The sequence below is a fragment of the Melanotaenia boesemani genome, chromosome 3 (assembly GCF_017639745.1).
Source record: "Melanotaenia boesemani isolate fMelBoe1 chromosome 3, fMelBoe1.pri, whole genome shotgun sequence".
NCBI lineage: Eukaryota > Metazoa > Chordata > Actinopteri > Atheriniformes > Melanotaeniidae > Melanotaenia > Melanotaenia boesemani.
The window spans coordinates 33,648,335-33,670,462 of record NC_055684.1 but is presented as its reverse complement, the minus strand read 5'-3'; the positions used below and the strand labels follow the sequence as shown (position 1 = coordinate 33,670,462).

Sequence of the window (22,128 nt, the reverse complement as noted above, 5' to 3'; positions counted from 1 at the left end):
TATTTCTGTTTCTTTGTCTTTTCCTTCTTCTATATGAGACAATTTCCCCCAAACTTTGAATTCTTGGTGCAGAAAAAAGTAAAGCATGGCCTCTTTGATTATAAAAATACTGCACTTCTATACAGTATTTAGAAAAAAAATTTATTGTCCACAGGAGATGAAACAGGACACATGATTAAAAGCAAAATGAACAACATTATAAAAACAGCATGATCAAAGAGAAATTACTTACACACTTCCAAATGAATCTACTGTGTGTAATCATTTCATCAACACTTTGGCACATTTTCTAAGAAACTTTCCACTGCATTATTTTTCAATTATTCAGTTAAAATCAGTTTGAGGATATGTTTTAAAGCCGCCCTTCAGAGGAGAGCTCTCTGTAGTTCTCACTATCAGCCAAGCTGACATAAAAAGAAACAAGTGGCTGAATTGTGATCAGTGGTTTCTTATTAAAGCAGAGTAAAGCAAAAACAGGGTTTAAGACAGTGTGCATATACAAAATTCACAAACAGATGTATTTATAAAACAAAGAACTTAGAAAGCTATCCAGTTACTGCAGCACAACAAAGTAGAAAATCTGCGTCAGATTCCTGGAGCTCTTCCTCCTCCCTCCTTGAGAGCCAGAGCGATTAGCTTATTAGCATTTTAGCTGTAAACATTCATTGGCTGTGACTGCCTTCTAACCATCACTGTGCCATTATCGTTAGTCATCTTAATGTCTGTTAGGCAGTGAGTCATCCACCGAGAAGAGCTGGGTGGATGATAGTTATCACGGTATTACTGAAGGCACTCGAACCAGCAGCCATTTTGTTTCATTGTCACCGCAGGCCAGCTGTTTCTTTTTGTTTTGTTTTTTATCATTCAGAATGTTCAGCAGTTCACTGGACTGTCACATCTTCACACTGACTTTCAGTGAAAGCTATGTGGCTGCATTATATTGTCACGAGTCAAACACATGTCCAGAGAAAAAAGAAAAATATGGGGGGAAAAAATCTGGTGAGGCGGGAGCAACTTTCTTCGAGTTTGGAGAATTTCCCATTTGTCGATTTTTCTGCAGAGAGACACAAAGATGAGTTAACTGCACATGCCAAACTCAAGGCTAAAAACTAACCTCAACACAAACATGCTGGACTTTGGCTAAGCTGAGGTCATAAAATGTGTGTACAACCAAACAAACACTTCTGTTTAGTGGAAAGTGGAAAAATCCCTGCAGCTCTTTAACTTCAACTTTTCTTGTTTTAACTAGCAAACATTTCATCTGAAGCTCTCTCTAATTACAGCATGCCTTTCCATACTTCCAGAAGCACGTACAGAGACACAAGAAGTCCAGTCCACATGACTTCCAGCATGCCACGGAGGCATGAATGTGTAAATTAGTGAACAGCAGCATAAATTATACGATATTTTTATTTTATTAATCAAAAAATCTCAAACTTTTATCTGAATTATTTCATTGCTTGTAAGTTGTAGCGCATGAGTATGTTTGACAGATTCTGATCCATTCTGCTCCCAAATTTTTTAGGCTTTCGTTGCCTACGTGTCAAATTAGAAGTCCTTTCTCCATGGCCCTCTTTCCCTGCAGCTGTCTGGCCACTACATATATGCATATACAGGCAGGCATACAGCAATCAAATGCACACACACACACATAACCCTCCCACCTGCGTTCGGCTCAGTTTGGAGCTCTAAAAATAAAGATGACTATCAGAAGCCACGACTTCTGGATGAGGCTTTTAAAAACGCAGATGAGCCACAGAAGACTTCACATCTGGTCCCTGATCAGCCAGGAGAAAAAGCCAAAGATTTAATATGCACAGAAGAGCATCCAACAGCTGGTCAGTCCAAACTGTAAAACACACACACGTACACACGCACATGGGCCAGGAGTTCCGGCAGAGGAAGGAGCAGCGAGAAGCATTGATTATAGTATAAACACAAGAGAGTATTGTTTTCTTTCATTTCAACAGAACAATCCACATCTTAAAGTCTCACGCAGGGACAGAAATCCATATGCCTAAAAATTGTGATTTTTAAAGTACACAAAGCAATATCAGTTCATAATTTTAAGTGTGCATGGTCCCAAAGAAAAATATAAAGAGCTATAAAGGTCACTCACAGAGGTAGTGAGGAGAAAGGACAAATTACCAGAGCCATTGTGTAATATACTACAATCCAATGCATTATGGGTTATAACTACATCATTAAATCTTTAAGACTCACTATCAAGAAAATTCCACATTTAAACCTGATTTTATGTAAAATCTTTTTATTTTGCACAAAATGCTTTCTACCACAGAAGAGAACTGACAAGTTTTTTCATAGGAAATTCATGTGCATGAATAAAACCTGCATCATGCACGACCTTATCTATGTGCACAGTGTTTCCAGACATACATGTTCATGCACACTCCACCTTTAAAGAATCCTGACCCTTTCTAGCCTCATCTCTTTCCTAAAATTAAAGGTTCAGGTCAGATCCAGGCCTCAGGTTTCTAACACTTTCTGCGGCGGCCCCCACAGAGCTGATGATAACAGGCAGAGCAGGTAAAGTGGTGGGTAATAGCTGCAGAGATGCGTTCAAGGACACTTAGCTCCACATGCAGGAGGCTTGGCTCTCCAGCTGCACCACTTACTGGAGCCTGAAGATGTCTGCTGCAGAGGCCATTGGAGGTTTAACAATGATTCAGAGCTAAACACCTGCAGTGAGCACATGGGCGGCAGCCGCATGTGTGTGTCTGGACAGCGTTATGTGTATATGTTGTATGTAGGCTTGGAGTATAATCTGTGATTCATTGATTCTTATAGTGAATAATGTGTAGCCGTGTGAAGGCTGCAGTCACTTAGAGGTCTGTTCAAAGATCTGTCAGTGCATGCGCCTGCTTGAAATGTGTTTACCTTGACCTGTCACCTAACAGATGAAAAAATGTGTCACACAGATATAAAGATTCACATCTCTGCTCCCCATCATTTTCACCACCCTCAGACTTTTTCATAAAAGTGCTTTTTAGAAGGGCTTCTTGTCCTTGAATTCCAAGTTACGAAACTAAAATCAGGAGATGAGAGATCTAAAATCATTTAAACAACATCTGCGAGTGTATTCCTGTTTACGCACATGATCAGCCACACACACTGCTGCACAGCTAATTAAACCTCACTTCAAACACATACACAAGGACACACATGTACATGCACTGACATACACAGGCCCAAGCGCCTGACCCTAACCCTGGTACACACACCTTCCTAATGCCCCACAACTGTTTCCAATCTAAAGGTTCCTGCTTGTCTGGGCCCCAGCGAGGCCTGATTGCACGATACAGGATCCTAAAGGAAAGAGGGCAAGGCTGCAGGGGGAGAGGGAGCAGCGTGCCTCTACTTTTTTTTTTTTTTTTTTTTCACTCTCCCTTTCTTTCCCTTCTTTCATGCTGTACCTGTGCAGGAATCTGGTGTCTGTTAAAATAGTTGCAAAAAGAAAACAGACCCCGGAGACTGTGGAGGAAAACATTTGTCTTAAATTCATCAGAGGTCTGTCAAACACTGGAGCCCGAGAGGATAGATTACGATGGTGATAATAGTTCATTTCAGTTCATAAAGTTAGACAACTGAGAGGCTCTTTTGATATTTTGAGTCTTGTTGCTGTATAAACTAATTCTTTTCATATTATTGTTCATAATTTTTACATTTTTGTCATACTTTTCAGAAAAGCTGTTTCTGTTGATCAGTGTTTGTGATCCGTGATGTTTATTATTGATCTACATAGTGGTTTTTTATACATGCCACCAGAAAGAGTAGCTCATGATCATGTTACAACAATACAAAAATTAAAGACATTTTCTGATTTATTTATTCTAATTTATTTTTACTCATTTTAAATAGAGTTTGAAAAAATTGCTGTGTGAAATTTGGAGCATTTTTTTTCACTTAGGATTTGACACAAACCCATCATTTAGGGTATGTTAATGATTATTTAAAGCTGTTTTTTATGTATGCATTTATCCGAATGCATGTTTATTTTAAAACAATTTTATGAAAAAAAAAGTCTTCTTTTCTGCCGAGCTGCCACAATGATTTACACAGAAGCAACACTTTGATTTGATTGTCGATTTGATTTTTTTTTTCAGCTGCAGAATTTTATAAACCAAATTACTTTATGCAACAGTTTTATACAAACTATAATAACCTGCACTTTGAAAAAATAACACACCTGAAGTTTAGTTACTCTAAGTGAGCACCTTTGTATTTCAGAGAACTACAAAGGTTCTGTAAAGCATGAATTGCAGCATAAATAAAACATCTCATGTTATTAGGCAGTAGAATTATGAACAATATATATTAAATGAAATTTTCTGAAATATTATGGACGTTTTTAAGGCTACATTTGTACATATCAGCACTGAAATTGAACCTCTCTAAAACTATGAAAAGACAAAGTGAGCAGATGTTTTTTCTGACTATAAACGAGGCGGCTGAGAAGATCTTCTGGTTTTGATCTTGGGCCTGCACAGCACTGTGATTACATCCATTTTAACGTCACACATTTTTACTAAGTCATTTGAATCTTTGCATCTTTAAAATCAGTTGTTGATGTTTGCTGTATCCAACAATTTCACTTCAAACTCAATATTTCCAAACCTAAGATAAAGTCTTATCGCTGTCTGTGCAGTTGACAGACCTACACCGACATCCAGATATCTTCTAAATGTTTGTGTGTTTGTTTCTGGTAGTTTGTCGAGCTGGAAGTTCAAATTAATGTACTGAAATACTTTTAAAACTTGATTCTGGAAACAAATTTTCGTAACTTGAGAAGTGATAAACTTTTAAATTGTTTTTCTGTTTCTTGCTGTGTGTAAAAATGTGTTTCTTTGTGTATGTTGTCCATACCTGAAGGGCTTCAGTGGAGAGACTTGCTGCACTGGTCAGAACTGTTTGACAGACAAGGGAGTGAAGTGGAAATAATGGAGGGGAGCAGAAATGGAAAGCTGCAGAGACATATATTCAGCTGTAAAAGCTGTAAAGGAAAAAAAAAATGTGTGTGTGTGGGGGGGGGATTGTGCAGCACAGGAATCATGTAGTATTAGAAATGTATGCACAGATTTTAGATGGAAAAGTTCAGAGCAGACCATAAAAGAAGAATTCACAGGGTCAGAGGTCAGGATATAGATGCAAACACAGACAGAGGTTAGGAGGGGGGTCGAGATATGGACACGAGAGGGTGTATGAGAGACGTTCTGTGGGGTCCTAGTGGCTGGTGGACATGGCCCAGGCCCCTTCCATCCTCCAGACTGAGAAGGCATAGCTGAGTCTTTCGTGGGCCAGGTAGTTGCAGCTGGCCAGCTTGGCATCCATCTCATCACTCTGCAGCACCTGGTAAAGGAAGTCGATGTACCGCGAGGCCAGCTTCAGGATCTGGATCTTGCTCAGCTTGTCTGAGGGTAGTGTGGGTATGATTTTGCGTAGAGAGGCAAAGGCATCGTTCAGGGACTGGGTGCGTTGACGCTCTCGCACATTGGCAATGACTCGCTGAGAGTGAAGTTCCTCGAAGGGCGGCTCCGGCCTGGGGCCCAAAGATGTGGGAGCCAAAGTTACGACTGTTGAGGGGCTTTTCTTGAGCCTCTTTGGTCCAGTCGGCAGCAGGCTGCTGGGACTGCCGGTGCTGCTCTCCTCTGCCTGACTAAGGCTGTCCTTTTTAGGATAAGGAGAACGTTTTCGATTTCCTGGTTGAACAATCTTTTTGGATCCTCTCTCAAGCTCCTCTTCGCTGGCCCCCAGCCCTCCTTCAGGGGAATTGGTGCAGGACACCTCTTCTCTCATTGTAGTGTCCAATGACGAGCTGTAAAACGCCACCACAAAGAAAGGATTCTGTAACAGTTTGTCTTTGTCAAAACTCTCAACAAACCTCAGCTTGACAAACTTCTTCCTGTCCGTCAAACAAGGATATAGCTGCTAAAGCTCCATCGGACTGGATGCCTGGTTGTCCGATTTCCCGGTTACCTTGTTAAATTTCTCACTTTCACATTCCCTCCTCAGCCTGCCAGACAGAACAACAACAAACCATCTGACAGGCAGGTCCACCTCTCCCTCTTTTATAACCAAACGCTAACCAGGGGCCGCCGGATACTTGCGATTGGCCCGAAAGACTTCCAGAGGGTGTGGTTCAGCCTAAGACAGCCATGAAAGCAGGAAGCATATGTTAGTGGGGCGGGTGATAGAGAAAAGGGGTAAGTGGTGTTCTCAACCAATAAGAAGTGCTGTGTCTAATGTTGCAGAGATGTCTGAGGCTTTATGGGTTCCAGATTTGGGCTGGACCTTCAGTCCGCCTGCATCCTCATGTCTACACAAACCTTGATTTTCTGACAGTCACCACATGTACGCGGTAATGCATGATCCTGGATATATCTTTAATCATGGAAGTAATTATAGAAACAGTCTTAAAATCTTTTTAACAGCAAAACAGCATGTTTTATAGATCACATGTTGTCCATGTAACGTTATAATGCTTCCCATTAACATTCAAACAGGAGTGAGATCACGTTAACATTTGTCTGTCATTATTTTCATCATGATGATGACCAGAAACTACAAAATCAAATTTTTGGAATTACAGTTCTCATGGTGGGCTGAGTCACTGAAAATACTGTGAATGAGAAGATTTACAGGAACTTTACAGATTGAACAAGAAAAGCACTCAGAGTTTAACCCTCCACTAAAGTCAGTGTCCTATAGCGCAGTTTTAAAGAAAGTGATTTGCACACGAATGCCATGGCTTTTGTTCCACATCTCCACTGAGTATCGTAAAGCTTGTACTAATACACACCTCTGTGGAAGAATAATGCTTTTTATGATGTGAAATTTCTGTTGGTTTAACATTCAGCCATGACAGGCTATGAAGTCACATATATGTTTGACCACAGCAGCTTCAAGTAGGTGTAAGGGAAAGTGTGAGGATGTGTGAAAAAGGCTTACTCCTGAAATTTCCCTCGATCTGTAAAAACTGATGTACAAATAGAAAAATCCATCTCCTCCTTACATCTGACAATTTGTTTTTTATGCACAAAATTCTCTATTATCGCTGCTGATGTCAGCGTCTTGACTCCTCTGCGTTGGGTTAGGAAGGTAGTACAGGAAGGACCCTGAATCACCCCTGACCTCAATGACCTAATGACCCCAGGCTGCAGAGGTGAGAGAGCACCTAATTGTGCCATCCATGGCCTCAAGGCACATGTTACCCCCTTCCACACTGCCAAACCACATGGATCTGCAGCCATTTAGACATATTTTCCTCGCAGTTGTGACACAGCAGGTGGGCCCTGCTGAGAAAAGGTTTTGTTTGTTCAGTCTGTACAACCTACAGTTTTGACTAGTCATGTAATCTTGCGTAAATCCACCATTGCATCCACATCAGTTTCCCAGCAGCAGCCATTTATACCTACATGCGTCATGACTCAGTGACTCATCTACAGATCACTGCAGAGCATCCTGTGGGGAGTTTTCCACTGTGCTAAGCTGTAGAAATTTCAGGCTTTCTGATGACAGCACTAGTGGAAGCATTTATGTGTAAACGCATTAATCTCATTAGAAGTTAAATGGGTTAAAATTAAGTCCACATCAAAGCAACGCAAAGAAATAATAAGAATGCATTATTATGTATAAACAAATTTTTCATGTATTGCAACTAAATCCAATACCATTCTAAGATTTTGTCTGACAGCTTTTAGCTGAGAATTAGGTACATGCGCAGAGAGCAAGCGGCAACCTCCGCCTTTAAAATGTGAAGCCTATGCGGAAGTGTAACAAAATTGCAGTTCACCTCTCATCCGCTAGGGGCTGACTCCAAAACAGAGCAAATCCCCATAGACTCCCATGTTTAAAAGACCAACTTCACAGGAGAATTAAAGATGTCTAAAGCCTGGTAAAAAAACAAAATAGGAGGTCAAGTTTACCTTCCTGACAACTGTGAGGGGGTGAATTTTTTTCTAACTCATCCGTTTAGATGTTATTTAATCTTGAATTTTGGCATAATTAGGGACGTGTCCTTTTGATTGACAGGTATCCAATATCCGCGGAAAGAAAGGTGAGTGCAGCACAACCGCGATTTCTAGCCAGCTAACAGCATGCCTTAGCTTTAGCCTACCTACCTCGGTTAGCTGGTTAGCTACTGTTGCTTGGGATTAGCTCGATTAGCTCTTAGCTACAGGCAGCTCTGAGTTTGATGGCTGTCAATCATCCACCCCCACCTTCACAGACCCCCTCTCAGCTCCACCTCTTTGCCCATTTTTGGATTTTCCGGGACTAGCGACACGCATGACACTACCAAGATGGCGACGGTGAGAATCCCCAACGAACTTCACTTTTGCTCTTCAAAAACCTACGGGTGACGTCACGAAGGCTACGTCCATCTTTTATATACAGTCTATAGTAGAAAGCAGTGAAGAAGAGTTTTGATAAAGCTCACGTATTTGCACTGGTTTACATTTATTTAAAAAACAATGGTGAACCTAAAGAAGTTCAAACCCAGTTGGGTTCAATCAACTCTGAAGAGAGAAAAAAAACTGCCAATAGCAAAGCAAGAAGAAGACAATGAATAAGGTTAAATTTACATAACAGGCCAAGTCAAGTCCTAGATTGACTGGTTTTAGTACAGAGACTTACTGGAAGCTCTGACAGAGACAGTGGAACAGCAGTAAAGTCATTGTTACTGATGCTAATCTCAGGAGTTGCCGCTTACCTTCAGCAAAAGCATGGCTCTGTGCCACCATGATGGAAAAAATGAGCTAACGTAGCGGGTAGGCCAACAGGAATGTTGCAGCCCAAAGAAGAATATAAGGGAAGAAAAGGAAGGAGAGATGCTGAGAAGAATAAGAAAAGGAAAAAGGAAAAGGAGAAGAAAGGAGAAGGGGGAAAAAGTGAGGCTGTCCAAACAGAACCAGATGCAGGAGTGTGGAGGCTTGTTTGATCTCAATCCTCATAGGCTGATTGATGTTGCACATTTCATTTCCTTGTCAGAGTCTTGACATAATGTTTCACTAAACACTTAGGCCCTGCTCTCATCTTTGTTCTGTTTCCACAGGGGTCATAATTAACCCTTTCTGGAGCCAAATTTAGATCATACATATATCAATATACAGTAAATTGGCTTATGTGCACATGCAGGACAACTTGGATATGAGAAAAGGGTAAATGTTTTGTCTCTTTCTGTCTCTATACCATATGTTTTTGACCTGACAGAAATATTACACGGAAAAGCGGCCATGTTGAAACTTTGAAGTTCAGGGGAAAAAAATGTTTCTTAAAATTTGTAATGCAGTCAATTTAATTTCCATCAGGAAACAAAAAGATGAAGCTTTGCAGTGACACAGTCAGATGGTAGGAGTGAGGCAGTGTGACCAATCGTAAGTGATCTGTTTAAAAACCATACTGGCCCAACAGGAACCAGTCATTAAATAACTCCTCACCTTCATCCTGAGAGTTTCCTATCAGCCCCCCAACCCAAGCTGCTGCTTTTGACGTTTTCACACAACACACTACCCCCCCATGCCCATCCTTCAAGGGCTCCATCCCAGGAGAAGCCTATAGTGACACAAAGGCATACATCTGGGACCCATTTCCCCTCCTAGAGAAACCCTTCCTGTGGGGTATCCACTTAGAAGGGTTTTGGGAGGAGCAGGGTGGTTGGGTGGGGGGATTGCTGATGGGTGTAGCTGCACAGTCATGGGGGAGGGTGGGGGTAAGAGCTTTTTTTTTTTTTTGTTTTGTTTTGTTTTTTTTTTTTTTCTATTTTTGCAAGAGATGTGGATGATGATCGAGTAAAAGTGGAGACAATGAACACAGAAGTCTTTATCAGCCTGGTTAAACAGAAATGTGTAAAATGAACACAGCTTTATGTCTCCATTTTCTTGATTATCGTGTTAAATAGTACTGTAAATGTTCCGTACTTAAACAGCAGCTCTTTTGGGTTTGTTTATGCACACGTTCATGCATTTAATTGTAGCAGCACTGCGATGCAAGGCCGCTACCCTGCCATCTGGAGCTGCCATATAAATACCAGACACAGTTTCTGGTACTCAAGGATTTAACATGTTGAATCAGCTGAAACAAAAATGGTGGAATCACAGGCATTGTTAAATCACTGAGACATACACGACAGCTAAATGTCGCCTTGATGGGCCATGACCTTGTAATAGGTGCTGGCTTTAAAACATCTCTTGCTCCCACAGATTGAAACATTTTCCTGAGATACTTGGTGTGTACATTTTGTCCACAAGTCATTATGCTGTTATTGTCTAGTTTTAGTCCTTATGATCAGCCTGCTGAAAATAATTCCATAATTAAATCTATTTGAAATCTTAAAGATCTGGTGATCAGCCAATGGGAACAATTTCAAATTTGATGGCTACAATGGAAAATCTGGTAACTGGCACACCATTAAGATTGTTTCTGTGCTAATGGTGTGGTGTGGTTTTCTGACTCACCTGCAGAAACTGATCCTTCTCCTTTACAGGCTTTGGTAAATAGTTAGACGACAACAAACAAAAGCAGCTCAAATTCTGCATAAGATTCCTATAACGTGTGCCAGCACAATGCAATGAAATATTAAAGAGTTTGTGATCATTTTCTGTTGAACTTGATCTTCTTCAGTCTGTGCCCATTTAAATGACATAAAATGTTGTTCACACATTTCACAGTTTGTAGAAATGAACATGGTGACTAATATTGTCATGGCGTTGGACACAACGATTTAGTAACTTGTAATGAAAGCCCAGCAAAAAGACCACAAACCAAATGTACTAAATTCGCCTTAGCAGATCTTCTAAAAGACCATATTTAACACATTATATGTTGCTGTTACACACCGGGCAGCTTATTTCTGGTCTGTACTGATTTTCACTGGTTTGCTTTCATATTTTCCACATTTCTACAAATGTCAAACTTATTATATTAAGTCTGAGAGTAGATGGACAACTTCTAATTGAAAATGTTTTCCCTCAAAATTGAACTTATAGTATTCCTTCATCTGTATTAAATATTAAAAAGTTGAATGCTTTAAAATGCTTTCATGTGCTTTAATGAAAATGCAGATTAAAACAACTAGTGAAGTTCTTCTGCTGACGAAGCTGTGATATGATCTAAAGCTCCAGGGCTGCAACTGAAGAGATCCTGAAGTGAGATGTTTTATTTTGCTAAAATCTTGGTGGATTTTTTATTTTTTTCCAAATGCAATATATTAAAAAAACGTCCTTCCTCTGCTGCGTGCAAGCCTGTATAATTCTTGAAGTACGTTCTTGTATTAGACTATAATTCATCATAATATTTAGTGCTCAAGCTTCCTTTAAATACCCCTGCTTTCATGTGTAATTTAGCTAATATCCTGCTCTGGCTCTGATTACAGTGTTAAAGTGCTGGGGTCCGTCCGAGGCACATTACAGATAGTCCCAGTGGTGCACATAGCGGAGCTAGGGATATGGTGCACTGAGCAGCAGGTCAGGCTGGATAAGGACTTGCACGGCTCATTTTAGGGCATCCTGGGAAGAAGTGCATGATGGCCACAAGTTATGATGGACCTGAAGAAGTTTATTAGGAGAAAGATCTAATAACTATTTTGGTTTAAAAAAGGAGAACATTGAAAAAATATTTTAAATCTGCTTCATTAAGTGATCTTGAAATTCTATTGTAAATTCAGTTGTCGTATGCTGTAATAAAAAAAATGATCAATGCAATGAAATTATTGTTTGCTTGTTTCTCCATTCAGTGCAATAGATAATAGCAGTCATCTTTTGACTTGCTAGACAAATACACTCACACATGCAGAGTTAAGCTCAGGTTTTAAAAACATGCACATCATAGACGTACCAAATATTTATTTTGTGTATGCAAACCTATTTTAAAAGTTGTAATGAAGTCGAAGATGTGTGTGGATGCGTGCATACATGTGTGAAATGTTGCTTCAGTGTTACAGCAGGTCCACATGTGAGAACAGCAGGTCTTACGGTCTACCTCTGCAAGTGATAATGTGACACAAGAGCAACACATAACAAATGCAGATTAATCTGAACTTCACAGATAAATAGAGATAAATAAGTTTCTGTGTTTTTATATAAAATTATAGGAAAACAAACCTGCTGCTTGCACTTGAATTATATTGTGCTGACTCTAAACAGCTAAGCTGGGGAAAACACGCTGATGTGATCACTTCTATATATAACAAATAATCACATGAAAAACATTTTCATAGCTGAGTCAGCCACTCAAGCTAAAATGTTCAATTCACTTTCTTTGTAAACACTAACAAACCACTCAATGAGTCAGCAGATCAGAGACGACCATGTGACCCTTTGGGTTGGAAATATCCTTTTTCAGAGTACACCTGAGACTTAAGCTTATTAATTTCTGCTGATAAGTTGACAGTTTACTGAATCTATACACTTGGATTATACCAACAAAACAAATAAACAAGATAATAGCCTTTCACCATATGGGAAATGTACATTACTACTAAAACCTACTCAAATACAAAATACCTTGATGTTGTTGGGAGATTAAACACCTGCTTGGCTCTAAAGTAGAAATACCATCAACTTCAGCACAATTTGCTCTGAACAGTCTGGGAGTCAAATGCTGTTGTCTCTCACTGCTCACTTCATGTTTCTGGAAGCAGTGTCAACCTGGGATTTGCAGGATTAGACGCTATCACGCATCCAGTCTGTTAAACATATACAGCAAAGCAATGCCTGAGAGGTAGAGAGGAATGCTGCATTTCTCTAGCAGAGCTATTGCATTAGAAGCATAAACAGAGCCAACTTCAAAGGGATCTGCCTTCACATTTAATCAGTATCCACTTCCATAAGATTAGATGGCCCTAGCAAAGTTACATTGCATTAGTGTTTCTTGATGGTTTCTCAAATCCGTTGTTCTGGTTCTGGTTCCCCCTATGAAGCCACTTCAAACAGCCTCCGCCATGGCATATCCTTTTGTGCTCTAAAACAGCAAATATGTGTCTCCTTAAAATGTTTCAGATGCGAGCGCACAGTGGTCCCACAGGCTCCGAGAGCATCGCACTGAAACGCACCAAGGCTGAGGGTACAGTAAAGCCAGGGCATCTAGTGTGCTGTCAGCAGGCAACTCTGGATGTAAATGGATTTGATTGACTGGTGAGTGATGGACGAAGATGATAAGGACTGACAGATGAATAGAAAAAAAAGTATGGTGAGGGAAATCAAATAGCATGAGGAAAATTAGTGAATCAGTGTAGAAATAACAAGGATATGTGAAGGGAATAGGCTGCAAAGGTCTAGAAACATATGTTTTAGTTTGTAAATAAAACAGTAAATTGCTATGGATATTGCTTAAATATCTGCGGGCTTTGTACCACGCTTTGCGGAAGTTCCTCGGAAAACATTCTGAGACCAAAATGCCAAAGAGACTTCTTAATGTCAAAGAGGCCATCTGGTTCTCGACTGATTCAAGATGTTTGCTTTTCATTTTGCTTCTTCTCCTCCCCATGCTTCTTTTTTTAGATCAAATGCTTCACTTTTGGATCATCAATAACACGATTCATCGTTTTTCAATGGAAAAAACAAAAAGCTTTGAATGACTGTATGCATTTTATCAGTCATTCAAAAGAACAAAGTACTTTTAACCCATTACAGATTACAGCATCTTTTTTTTCTTTTTGTTTCCCTAAAGCTTTTTAAGATAGATAATTGTATTTTTTTAATACAACTTTCACGGTGATACCTTACAAACAATAATCCATTAATGCAATGTAATTACATATGTTTATTTTTAATCATAAGAATTTATGTTAAGCGGTAAATATAGATGTTTAACATAAATACTGACACATATAAGTCTTGCACTTGTAATATGATTAGAGTAAATAAAAATCATCCTGATTATCAATCTTAAAAAGAAAATTGGAAGGAGCTGTTGAAAAACTGACACATTTTTCTGCAGTCTAACATTTAACAAGGCATCACAGCTCTTGTGTCCTTTTTGTATTTGGAAACTAAGTTAAGGAAAAATAGTCCAGGTCCAGGATTAAATACAAATACAGTACTTGAGTAAACTGTCATTTGATTCCACACCTACATATTTTACCCCTTGAGCTGCTGTATTTTGCATGATTACGAACAAGCATTTGCTTAGATTTTATGAGCTGCCGTTAAACTGCAAATCAACACAAAGAATACTGATATGTAGTAAAAATCAAACTCAAACACAAAGCAGTGCAGACAGGTGGTTGCTCATAGGAATATAACATGCATGATACAATAGTTTTCTGGTAAAAATGTGTGTGCAGTTACAGGAATAATTTTCCCAGTATTGCGCTAATCATGCAGGATGTTTGGGATACTTTAGGTTATTTGAATGTGTAAACTATTGTTTCCAGTCTCACCACACTCAGCCAGACTGCCAGTCAAGACAACTTCCTTCCTTGATTTGGGTAGAAAGGAGTTCTATAATTGAATAAAATAAGACCCCTCCCTCTCTTTGCACACACACACACACACATGCATACGTTTTACAGGCTGGTGTATAAAGTTAATAGGACACATTTGGTTCCAAAGCCCCCAGCTTGCTCAGTGGAAAGTGAGGCAGATTGTTTTTCAGCGCCTTAATGTTGAAGTTTATAACAGCCACATTACAAAAAGAAAAGAAAAAAAAAACTGTTACCATGGTGATTTAACCACAACATCTCAATTACCTTGATGCAACGGGACTCTCAGGCCTCGCAAACAAACCAGTATGCAATTAAGATACAACTTCCACAAATAAAGTCCCAAACACAGAGAGAATGGTTGTAGGAAAGCAAAAGAAAGCAAACTAATGATTATTTTCTTTCAAGGGTCAATAATAAAACATTTAGTTTAAATCACTTTTCTCTCTATGATTTATTTCTAGTTACATTTGTCTCCAAGATATTGTTCTATAAACAAATTACCTGATGAGCTGAGCTACGGCAAACACTGATAGCGCTGTAATAATGCAGTCACATATTTTTCACATCAACTTCAAAGTCCTTCTATCAGTTGACTGCCTTAACAAAATCAGGCACCAAAAACACCCCCACCCCACCCCCACGTTTCCTTTGAGGGACAAAATAAAAATGTGGATGGATGGAATAATTGGCCAACTTCAAAGTGCAGGTTATTGGCCTGCATTTACTGTTGCAATTCCAATGCTGTGGGGTGTTTTTTCTTCATATATGTGCTTTGGGTTGGTGGGAAAAGTGGATCACCCCTCCTATGATGCAAATCCCCCTTTAATGCTTAACACTGACCCCCACTGACCTGAGTTTAGCAGGAGGAAGAACAAGTAGCACATCCATGCTGCTCCCATGACACTTTTTTTATAAGCCTCATGAAGAAAATCTTTGCTGCTGCGAGTCTTTTTAAAAGGAAAGCAGGAATTAAATGTTCCAAGAGAAAAGAAACTGCTAAAACAAATATTTGCTCCTAAAGAAAAGGGCAAAAGAAGCATTGCCTACCATGTTTTATTGCATTGCAAAATCACAACTGTGCCCAGTAGGTGTCAAAAATGCCTTTTATTAACATCACTCACAAACACACTCTTGTACAAACACACTGTTACATTCAGTCAATTGATACATGTGGATACACAATGCCATTGTACTTCTTTGCAACACAGAAGTGATCAGAAATAAAGGAGAGACTGAAAAATAATCTCATTAAACAATTAAACTGTCCACAAGTGGGTTTGACGAGGACAATATGACATAACATGAATATTTGAGCATGCATTGGTATCGCTGCTAAATTAAAGCACAAACTCAGTCATTCTCCTTTGATGCACAGATTAAAAATATTAAAAATAAAAATTATTCTTTAAATTTAAAAAAATGCCCATTTGTAGTTCAGAAATATAGTGAACCAGGACCTGTGGAGCTTATTTGCAGTTGCACAAAAAAACCTTCATAATAACGCCTCATGACTTTGGTTGACCTGTTCTGTGTAAATCAACTTTAAAGCAAGATCAATACTTCATAATATGCAGGTTTTCTCCACTGATCACTGCAAGTGCAACCTGTAATCATAAAATTAAATACTTGTGTGACAAAGGTTACATACACACAAGAGAACAGTGCCGTTATAGTTGGAAGAGTGGTGCCCTCTAGCTGCAGAGTAAACTGCAATTGACTATTACCACAACAGTTTGCTGAAATACCCACCAGTGATGGGAGGTTATAAAATGTTTAGTTTTATTTGTCATTAGAAAAGTGTGCTCATGAAGAAGTGTTTAGGATGCAGGAGAAGTCAGAAAGAAGAAAAGTTCTATAAATGATCATCTAGGCTCCATCGACAGAAAATCCTTCTCATAATAAAATGAAATGACAGGAGATGCGACCATAGTGAGGGTGTTCATTCTCAAAGCAAAGCTTTGTTAACTCTCCTGTGATTCTGCCTGCGTCACTTTAACACAGGCTCAGGCTGGGAAGCCAGTGCAGCAAGTGCACTTCAGAGTCTCTGAGTGGTAAGTGTGGCAGGTGGAAACAGCGCCTTCAGAAGTCACTCAGAATACTGATGTCGGCAAACTCTTTTCGGTAGCGGTGAGCGGACAGGGCGAGCAGGAAGGACCACTTCAGGCTCATGAAGCTCCACACACAGGACAGATACAGACTCCGAGGGTCGGTCAGTGCTGCAGTGGGAAGAGACACACAAAACTTACAACTATGGAAAGCATACTCATCATATTAGTGCATAAACATCAAACCCAAAATCAAAGAGAGTCTGATTCAAAATGTGTGCCCCTATGAGACTGACTGATGAGGCCAACATTAATGTTTATATGAAACCTCAAATGATTACACTATTACATGATTGATTCCATCTAACTCATCGCATACACATATCATGTCTTGGATTTTGAAGTGAAATATGTGCAGCATAATTGATCATACAGCATTAAAATCAGCTGGAAAACTGATGCAGAGATCATCATGAATTAATCTGGATGTTTGTTGCTTGGCAACAGCTCGTCTGAACTGATGTCACACTCACTGTTGACAAAATAAATTAGTTAATAATTTTAGATACAAAAGGTCCAACCAGATGTCTCTCTTTGGAAGGGTATCTTGACATTTTATTATTATTATTATTATTATTATTATTATTATTATTATTATTATATTTTTCCTATTATGGTCAAGTCTCTTTGCAAATATACAGTACTACTAAAAAGTATGAACACACCTACCCATTCATTTTGTGCAAGCAGAAACCGAAAGGTAACTCCACACATCATCATTTGCTTTCCTTTTTTTCTTTTCAAAAAAGCTATTTTTCACTGATTAGATAAATGTTTTATTTTATCCATGTGATACCTGTTTCTCATTAAAGAAACATCATATTACAGCTTATAATTACTTTATTTGTTGATTGCACACCAAATGATGGTATAATGCCAGTTTAATACAAATGTTTGGGTTAAATAAAATATTTAAATACTACAAATACAGTTACAGCTACAAGCTTTCAAAGTTATTACTTAGATTCTTAATTAGTAGCAAAAGAAAACTTAAAAAAAGAAAAACTAATTACTTTATGATGAATTTCAAATAATTCAGTTTTGAAGAAGAAAACGTGCTGATACTGCTTTTTTTTTTTTTTTGCAGGGCCAAAACTGTGGTGACAGTAATAAAAAAAAAAAAAGCTTTAATTTATATTAAATTATAATTTTGGTTTTGTGGACACTTTACCCAGGTAAAGTTCAGCAAGTGGTGAGGTCTGGTAGAAAATTAGAATAAAATTAAACAAAACATATATTTTTATTAATATTTTGGCTAAAATAGCCACTGTTAGCTCTCCTAGACATTTAATTTACTAAATTCCCTCTTGCATTTTGTCTCTCGTGACAATTATATAGGTTGGACAGTCAGCGGTGATAACGTTTATTAGTCCGTCTGATTACACAAACCGCAGCATAGAAACGCCTGTTTTGAGACAACAGAAAGTGATGTGGAGCAGCTTACACTCCTTCCTGCTGATGGCGATGGACAGGAAAGTGATGAAAGCTACAGCTGCCAGCAGAGAGAAGAAAACCCCGATGAACAAGAAGAACCTGAGGCCCTTCAGCCAGGTCCGCCAGTAGTCCTGCAGGTACATGCTATGAGTGACGAGGGTCCAAAGGGCCAGCACTCCTGAAGGAGGAGGCAAAGAATAGAATAGAATAGAATAGAATAGAATAGAACTTTATTGTCATTGTAACAAAAAGTGCAACAAGATTCGTCTTCCAGTCAATGCAAAACAGAATAATAAATAGAATAAAATAGAATAATTCCAACAACATAAAAAAGACAAACTATAACGCAGCTACAACATAGTAAATAAGAAAAAATTAAATTAAGTAATATCAGCTGCCAGAGTATAATGTATAATTATATAATATATAACACACAACATAAAACATGTAATATAGTATATAACATAGTTATTGCAATGCCCCCTTATTTTAATTAAGGCACAGGTGTTTAGTGCAATATAAGGACAAAAAACATGAGGTAGCTCACTGTGAATAGAGTTGGAATTTAGTACTCGTTAACCATTTGTTCAGGGCTTTTACTGCTGCCGGGTAAAAGCTGTCCCTGAACCAGTTTGTCCTTGCAGTGATTGAAGCAAACGAATAAGTTAGCTTTCAGAGGATATTGGCTTTATTAGATCATTTTAAAAGGGTGCTGTTTATAGTTTTACATACTTTGACCAACTAACTGCAGTATTTGTAACACAATTAACAGCCACTGGGTCCACAATATTTTCCATACAGAAATAAACTTTATTGTTTAATTGTAATACAGCTACAATGGGGATTTAAAGGTTTTGTATTCTTTCATGACAACAAACCAAAATTAAACAATAAGCAGAGACGGGCGGCATGAGAACAGACTAAGCTAGAAGTGCTTTTCATTTTACTGAAAACTCTCTTAGCTTTCCTCGTGCATATTGTTTTCCTGAACTTTAGCGCCCTTCAGCAAAAGATGTGAGAGGGAGAAAGGCATATGAGCATGGAGGAGGTGAGGCTGCAGAAGAGAATAAGAGACATTTTATTCCTATATGTCACTATAAAGCAGCATCAAATATGGAAGCAGAGAATCTGCACATCAGGGCCCTTGATATAAGATGTCCACCTAGGATACAGTTAGGACCTCGATCCCGAAGCCCCATTTATCCTCCCTCATCATTGTGCATTTAAAGGATTGGAAATTTCCGGAGGGTGGTGGAAGGGGAACAATTTCCGGGCCACAGGAGGAGAGAAGACACAAGGCGGAATAAGTTAGTATAATGAAAAGCACCCCAGGAATAGAGCTTTTTCTCTCTTCATACATATTGCATGGCCTTAACTACATATCTGATCCAAAAAACTGATAACAAAGCTCCATTTAGTTTTTATAGAATAAGAATGGGGATGGGTGTGTGAGTGTGTGTGTGTGTGTGGGGGGGGGGTCTTTATTTTTTTATATGCATGTGTGTGCGTGTGTGTGTGCATGTGTGTGCGTGTGTGAAGGAAACTATTATGAGGTGGGTGTTTTTAAGTTGCTATATTATATACTTTGGTGTTATATACTTATTTACTTACTTTGGTGTTACATACTTATTTACTTACTTTGGTGTTATATACTTATTTACTTTGGTTTTGTGTTGCTGGTTGCATGAAAAGCGCTTTTAAATAAAGTTTAAATTTCTTTTGAACAACACAAGGCCAGCAGCCCCCTGCTGTGACTTAAACTAATGCAACCGAAAAAGTGAAAGTTGTGTTGATTATATTACTGTTTATAACCTTGATACTGATCCAGTATACAGTAGTTAGTAAATATTACTAGAATGTCAGATCTTTGACGTCACTGTTTGAGTGCATCAAAAAAAAAAAAAAAAAAAAAAAAAAAAAAATACATTTAACTTCTAAGTCCTGTAAATTTAAGTTTGGTAAACAATACTGAAATGACTGACAGCCAGGAGATTTAGAAAATAACCCGAAAACAAAATTGTCAAGCAAACTGAGAAAAACACAAGATATACAACAAAAGTAATAGTATAACACGTAACACCTGACTCAGAGCTGACACCACGAAAAAGTTGTTGAACTGAGTTCGATTGGTCATGAACTTCTGTTTGGGGGAGCGATGAATGTGCATTTTAATGGGTGACTGACGCAGCAACTTGTCAACTGCTGTGTCAATAAATCACACTTCTTCATCTTAATCGTACCAGAAGGATCTGATCTGCAGCAGCAGTTTCTGCGACAATATTTTTACCTGCTGTGCACTGCAACAATAGACATGGTAAACTTATATAACATCATATAACTGCGTCACTTAAGCTATTAAAACAAGTGAAATTCAGCTTTAAGATTCAAGGAATAATGCTTGCATCACTGAGCAACTTGATCTTTGGTAGTAATTATGTGAACAAGCACTCATTACTGAACATCCTGATAAGTGCAGACGTTACAGACTGACTTGCAATCCTCAACATGGTCTCAAAGGTCAAACTCATGGATGCAATACTTTACCTTTGAATACTTTGCATATATTAACCCTAACACCCTTTTTCAGAACTTAAAAGCTTTAATTTTGTCAATCATAGATCTAATTTGAAATATATCTAATTTGACAGTAAAGCCTTTCAGTTAAATCTGTACTTAATGAGTGTAACACTGTATTAAAACTTACAACTGTCTTCTTCTATATTAGTACATTGTTTCCTGTCTAAAAAGTGAAGCTGTAGTTTGTATTTGTGTCTTGAAATGTATCACAAGCAACACTTATGCATAGGAATAAAAAATCATAATCAATTTAATGTAATATAAAAAATATTTTTATACAACTCTGTGTTGGGGAAATGCTTTATGACAAGCATTTGTCAAATTTCTTGTTTATGAGTGATTATGACCACTGTTATAATCAGTTCCTATATATATACACACACACACACACACACATATATATATATATGTGTGTGTGTGTGCTTACTAGCATACATTACAAGCTTGACCATGTTTAATTGTGCAACATTTACTGAGTTTTTAAGATTTCACACTTGGTTAATCAGCTGACCTGCTCGCCCTTCTTGAAGTTTTAACTGCGACCTTTTTGTGAATGCAGTAGTACTTTTCAATCAGTGTGCTTGGCAACTGAGGGGAGACTGCTTTTAGCTGAAGTAAAGAAACCTCTGACTCTACATGTTAGTCTCTGTATTTCTGCAGTTTACTTTACCTGACAGACCTCCCATGGCTCCAGTCCACGGCTGTTTGTACACGATGTTCCACACCAGGAACGCAGAGAAGCCCATAAGCAGACCAAACGAAGCATAGCCGATACCAATGTACGTTTTATTAACAGCCATGATGACAACACAGGCGGCACACTAGTGAGAGGAACGCAGGCTGGACTGTAGGAGAGCCGAGTGTCTCTGGGAGCAGAAAAGCTGATCTAAAAACTGCATCCGGTCACTCTGAGCACACACAAGCCGCCAAAACGTGACTAAGCATGTGAGTCCTGCTAAATAATGGTTACTGTCTCACACACGAAGACCGAGTTTGAAACATGACAAAGCATTTCTGATGGAGAAGTAAAGATTTTTTTTCCAATCCAGCTGCAAAACAAGTTGATTGCGTCATCTGTTACCCAAAGAATGCAGCTAAGGCTCACGTTGAGCGCGCACAGCGCCCTCTATTGGCCCAGAGAATAAACACCAACCGTTTACCCCCAACTCTATTCATGTTTTTTGTTTTCATTTAACTGATAACTGGATACAACTTCAATATTCAGGGGGAAAATAAACGTCTTAAAGAACCAGCTGCACACAGCATAATTAAAGGATTATGTTAGATTATAATATATAAATAAAGAAGGCTGGGACATGTGGTTGGGTTTCTTCCTTAACCTTCCTGTTGAGGTGTTTCAGGCATGTCCCACTGGGAAGAAGCCTCTGGGAAGATGGTGGGGAGATTACGTGTGGAGAGGATGTCTGCGCTTTGAATGGAAGAAATAAACACTGCAGATAAAAAATAAAATCCACACTAATCCAGCAAGAGGTTTAAAATAATAAATAAATAAATAAATAAAACTATAAAAACAGGACAAAAACAAAACTCAGCTATAAATTATTTAAATGA

At 38.6% G+C, this 22,128-nt stretch overlaps 2 protein-coding genes across 2 annotated transcripts; both read right to left on the bottom strand.

Moving 5' to 3' along the window:
- Positions 1-120: 120 nt before the first annotated feature.
- LOC121636885 (twist-related protein 2-like) lies at positions 121-6,039 on the bottom strand. Its single transcript, XM_041980731.1, has 2 exons — positions 4,885-6,039; positions 121-1,054 (listed from the first exon to the last, which is right to left on the bottom strand). Exon 1 carries the CDS (start codon positions 5,812-5,814, stop codon positions 5,242-5,244), a length of 573 nt encoding a protein of 190 aa, XP_041836665.1. The 5' UTR covers positions 5,815-6,039; the 3' UTR covers positions 121-1,054; positions 4,885-5,241.
- Positions 6,040-15,529: 9,490 nt separating this feature from the next.
- On the bottom strand, positions 15,530-21,658 carry LOC121637443 (heme transporter hrg1-A-like). The gene is made up of 3 exons (XM_041981622.1): positions 21,227-21,658; positions 17,990-18,157; positions 15,530-16,656 (listed from the first exon to the last, which is right to left on the bottom strand). Exons 1-3 carry the CDS (start codon positions 21,354-21,356, stop codon positions 16,520-16,522), a joined length of 435 nt encoding a protein of 144 aa, XP_041837556.1. The 5' UTR covers positions 21,357-21,658; the 3' UTR covers positions 15,530-16,519.
- Positions 21,659-22,128: the final 470 nt, after the last annotated feature.

Excerpts from the sequence above, each read along its gene's own strand:
- LOC121636885 (XM_041980731.1), bottom strand. The coding sequence starts at position 5,814 with ATGAGAGAAGAGGTGTCCTGCACCAATTCCCCTGAAGGAGGGCTGGGG.
- LOC121637443 (XM_041981622.1), bottom strand. The coding sequence starts at position 21,356 with ATGGCTGTTAATAAAACGTACATTGGTATCGGCTATGCTTCGTTTGGT. Across the intron at positions 18,158-21,226 it reads AGCCATGGGAGGTCTGTCAG|GAGTGCTGGCCCTTTGGACC; the intron begins GTAAAGTAAACT and ends CTCCTCCTTCAG. Across the intron at positions 16,657-17,989 it reads CGCCATCAGCAGGAAGGAGT|CACTGACCGACCCTCGGAGT; the intron begins GTAAGCTGCTCC and ends TTCCCACTGCAG.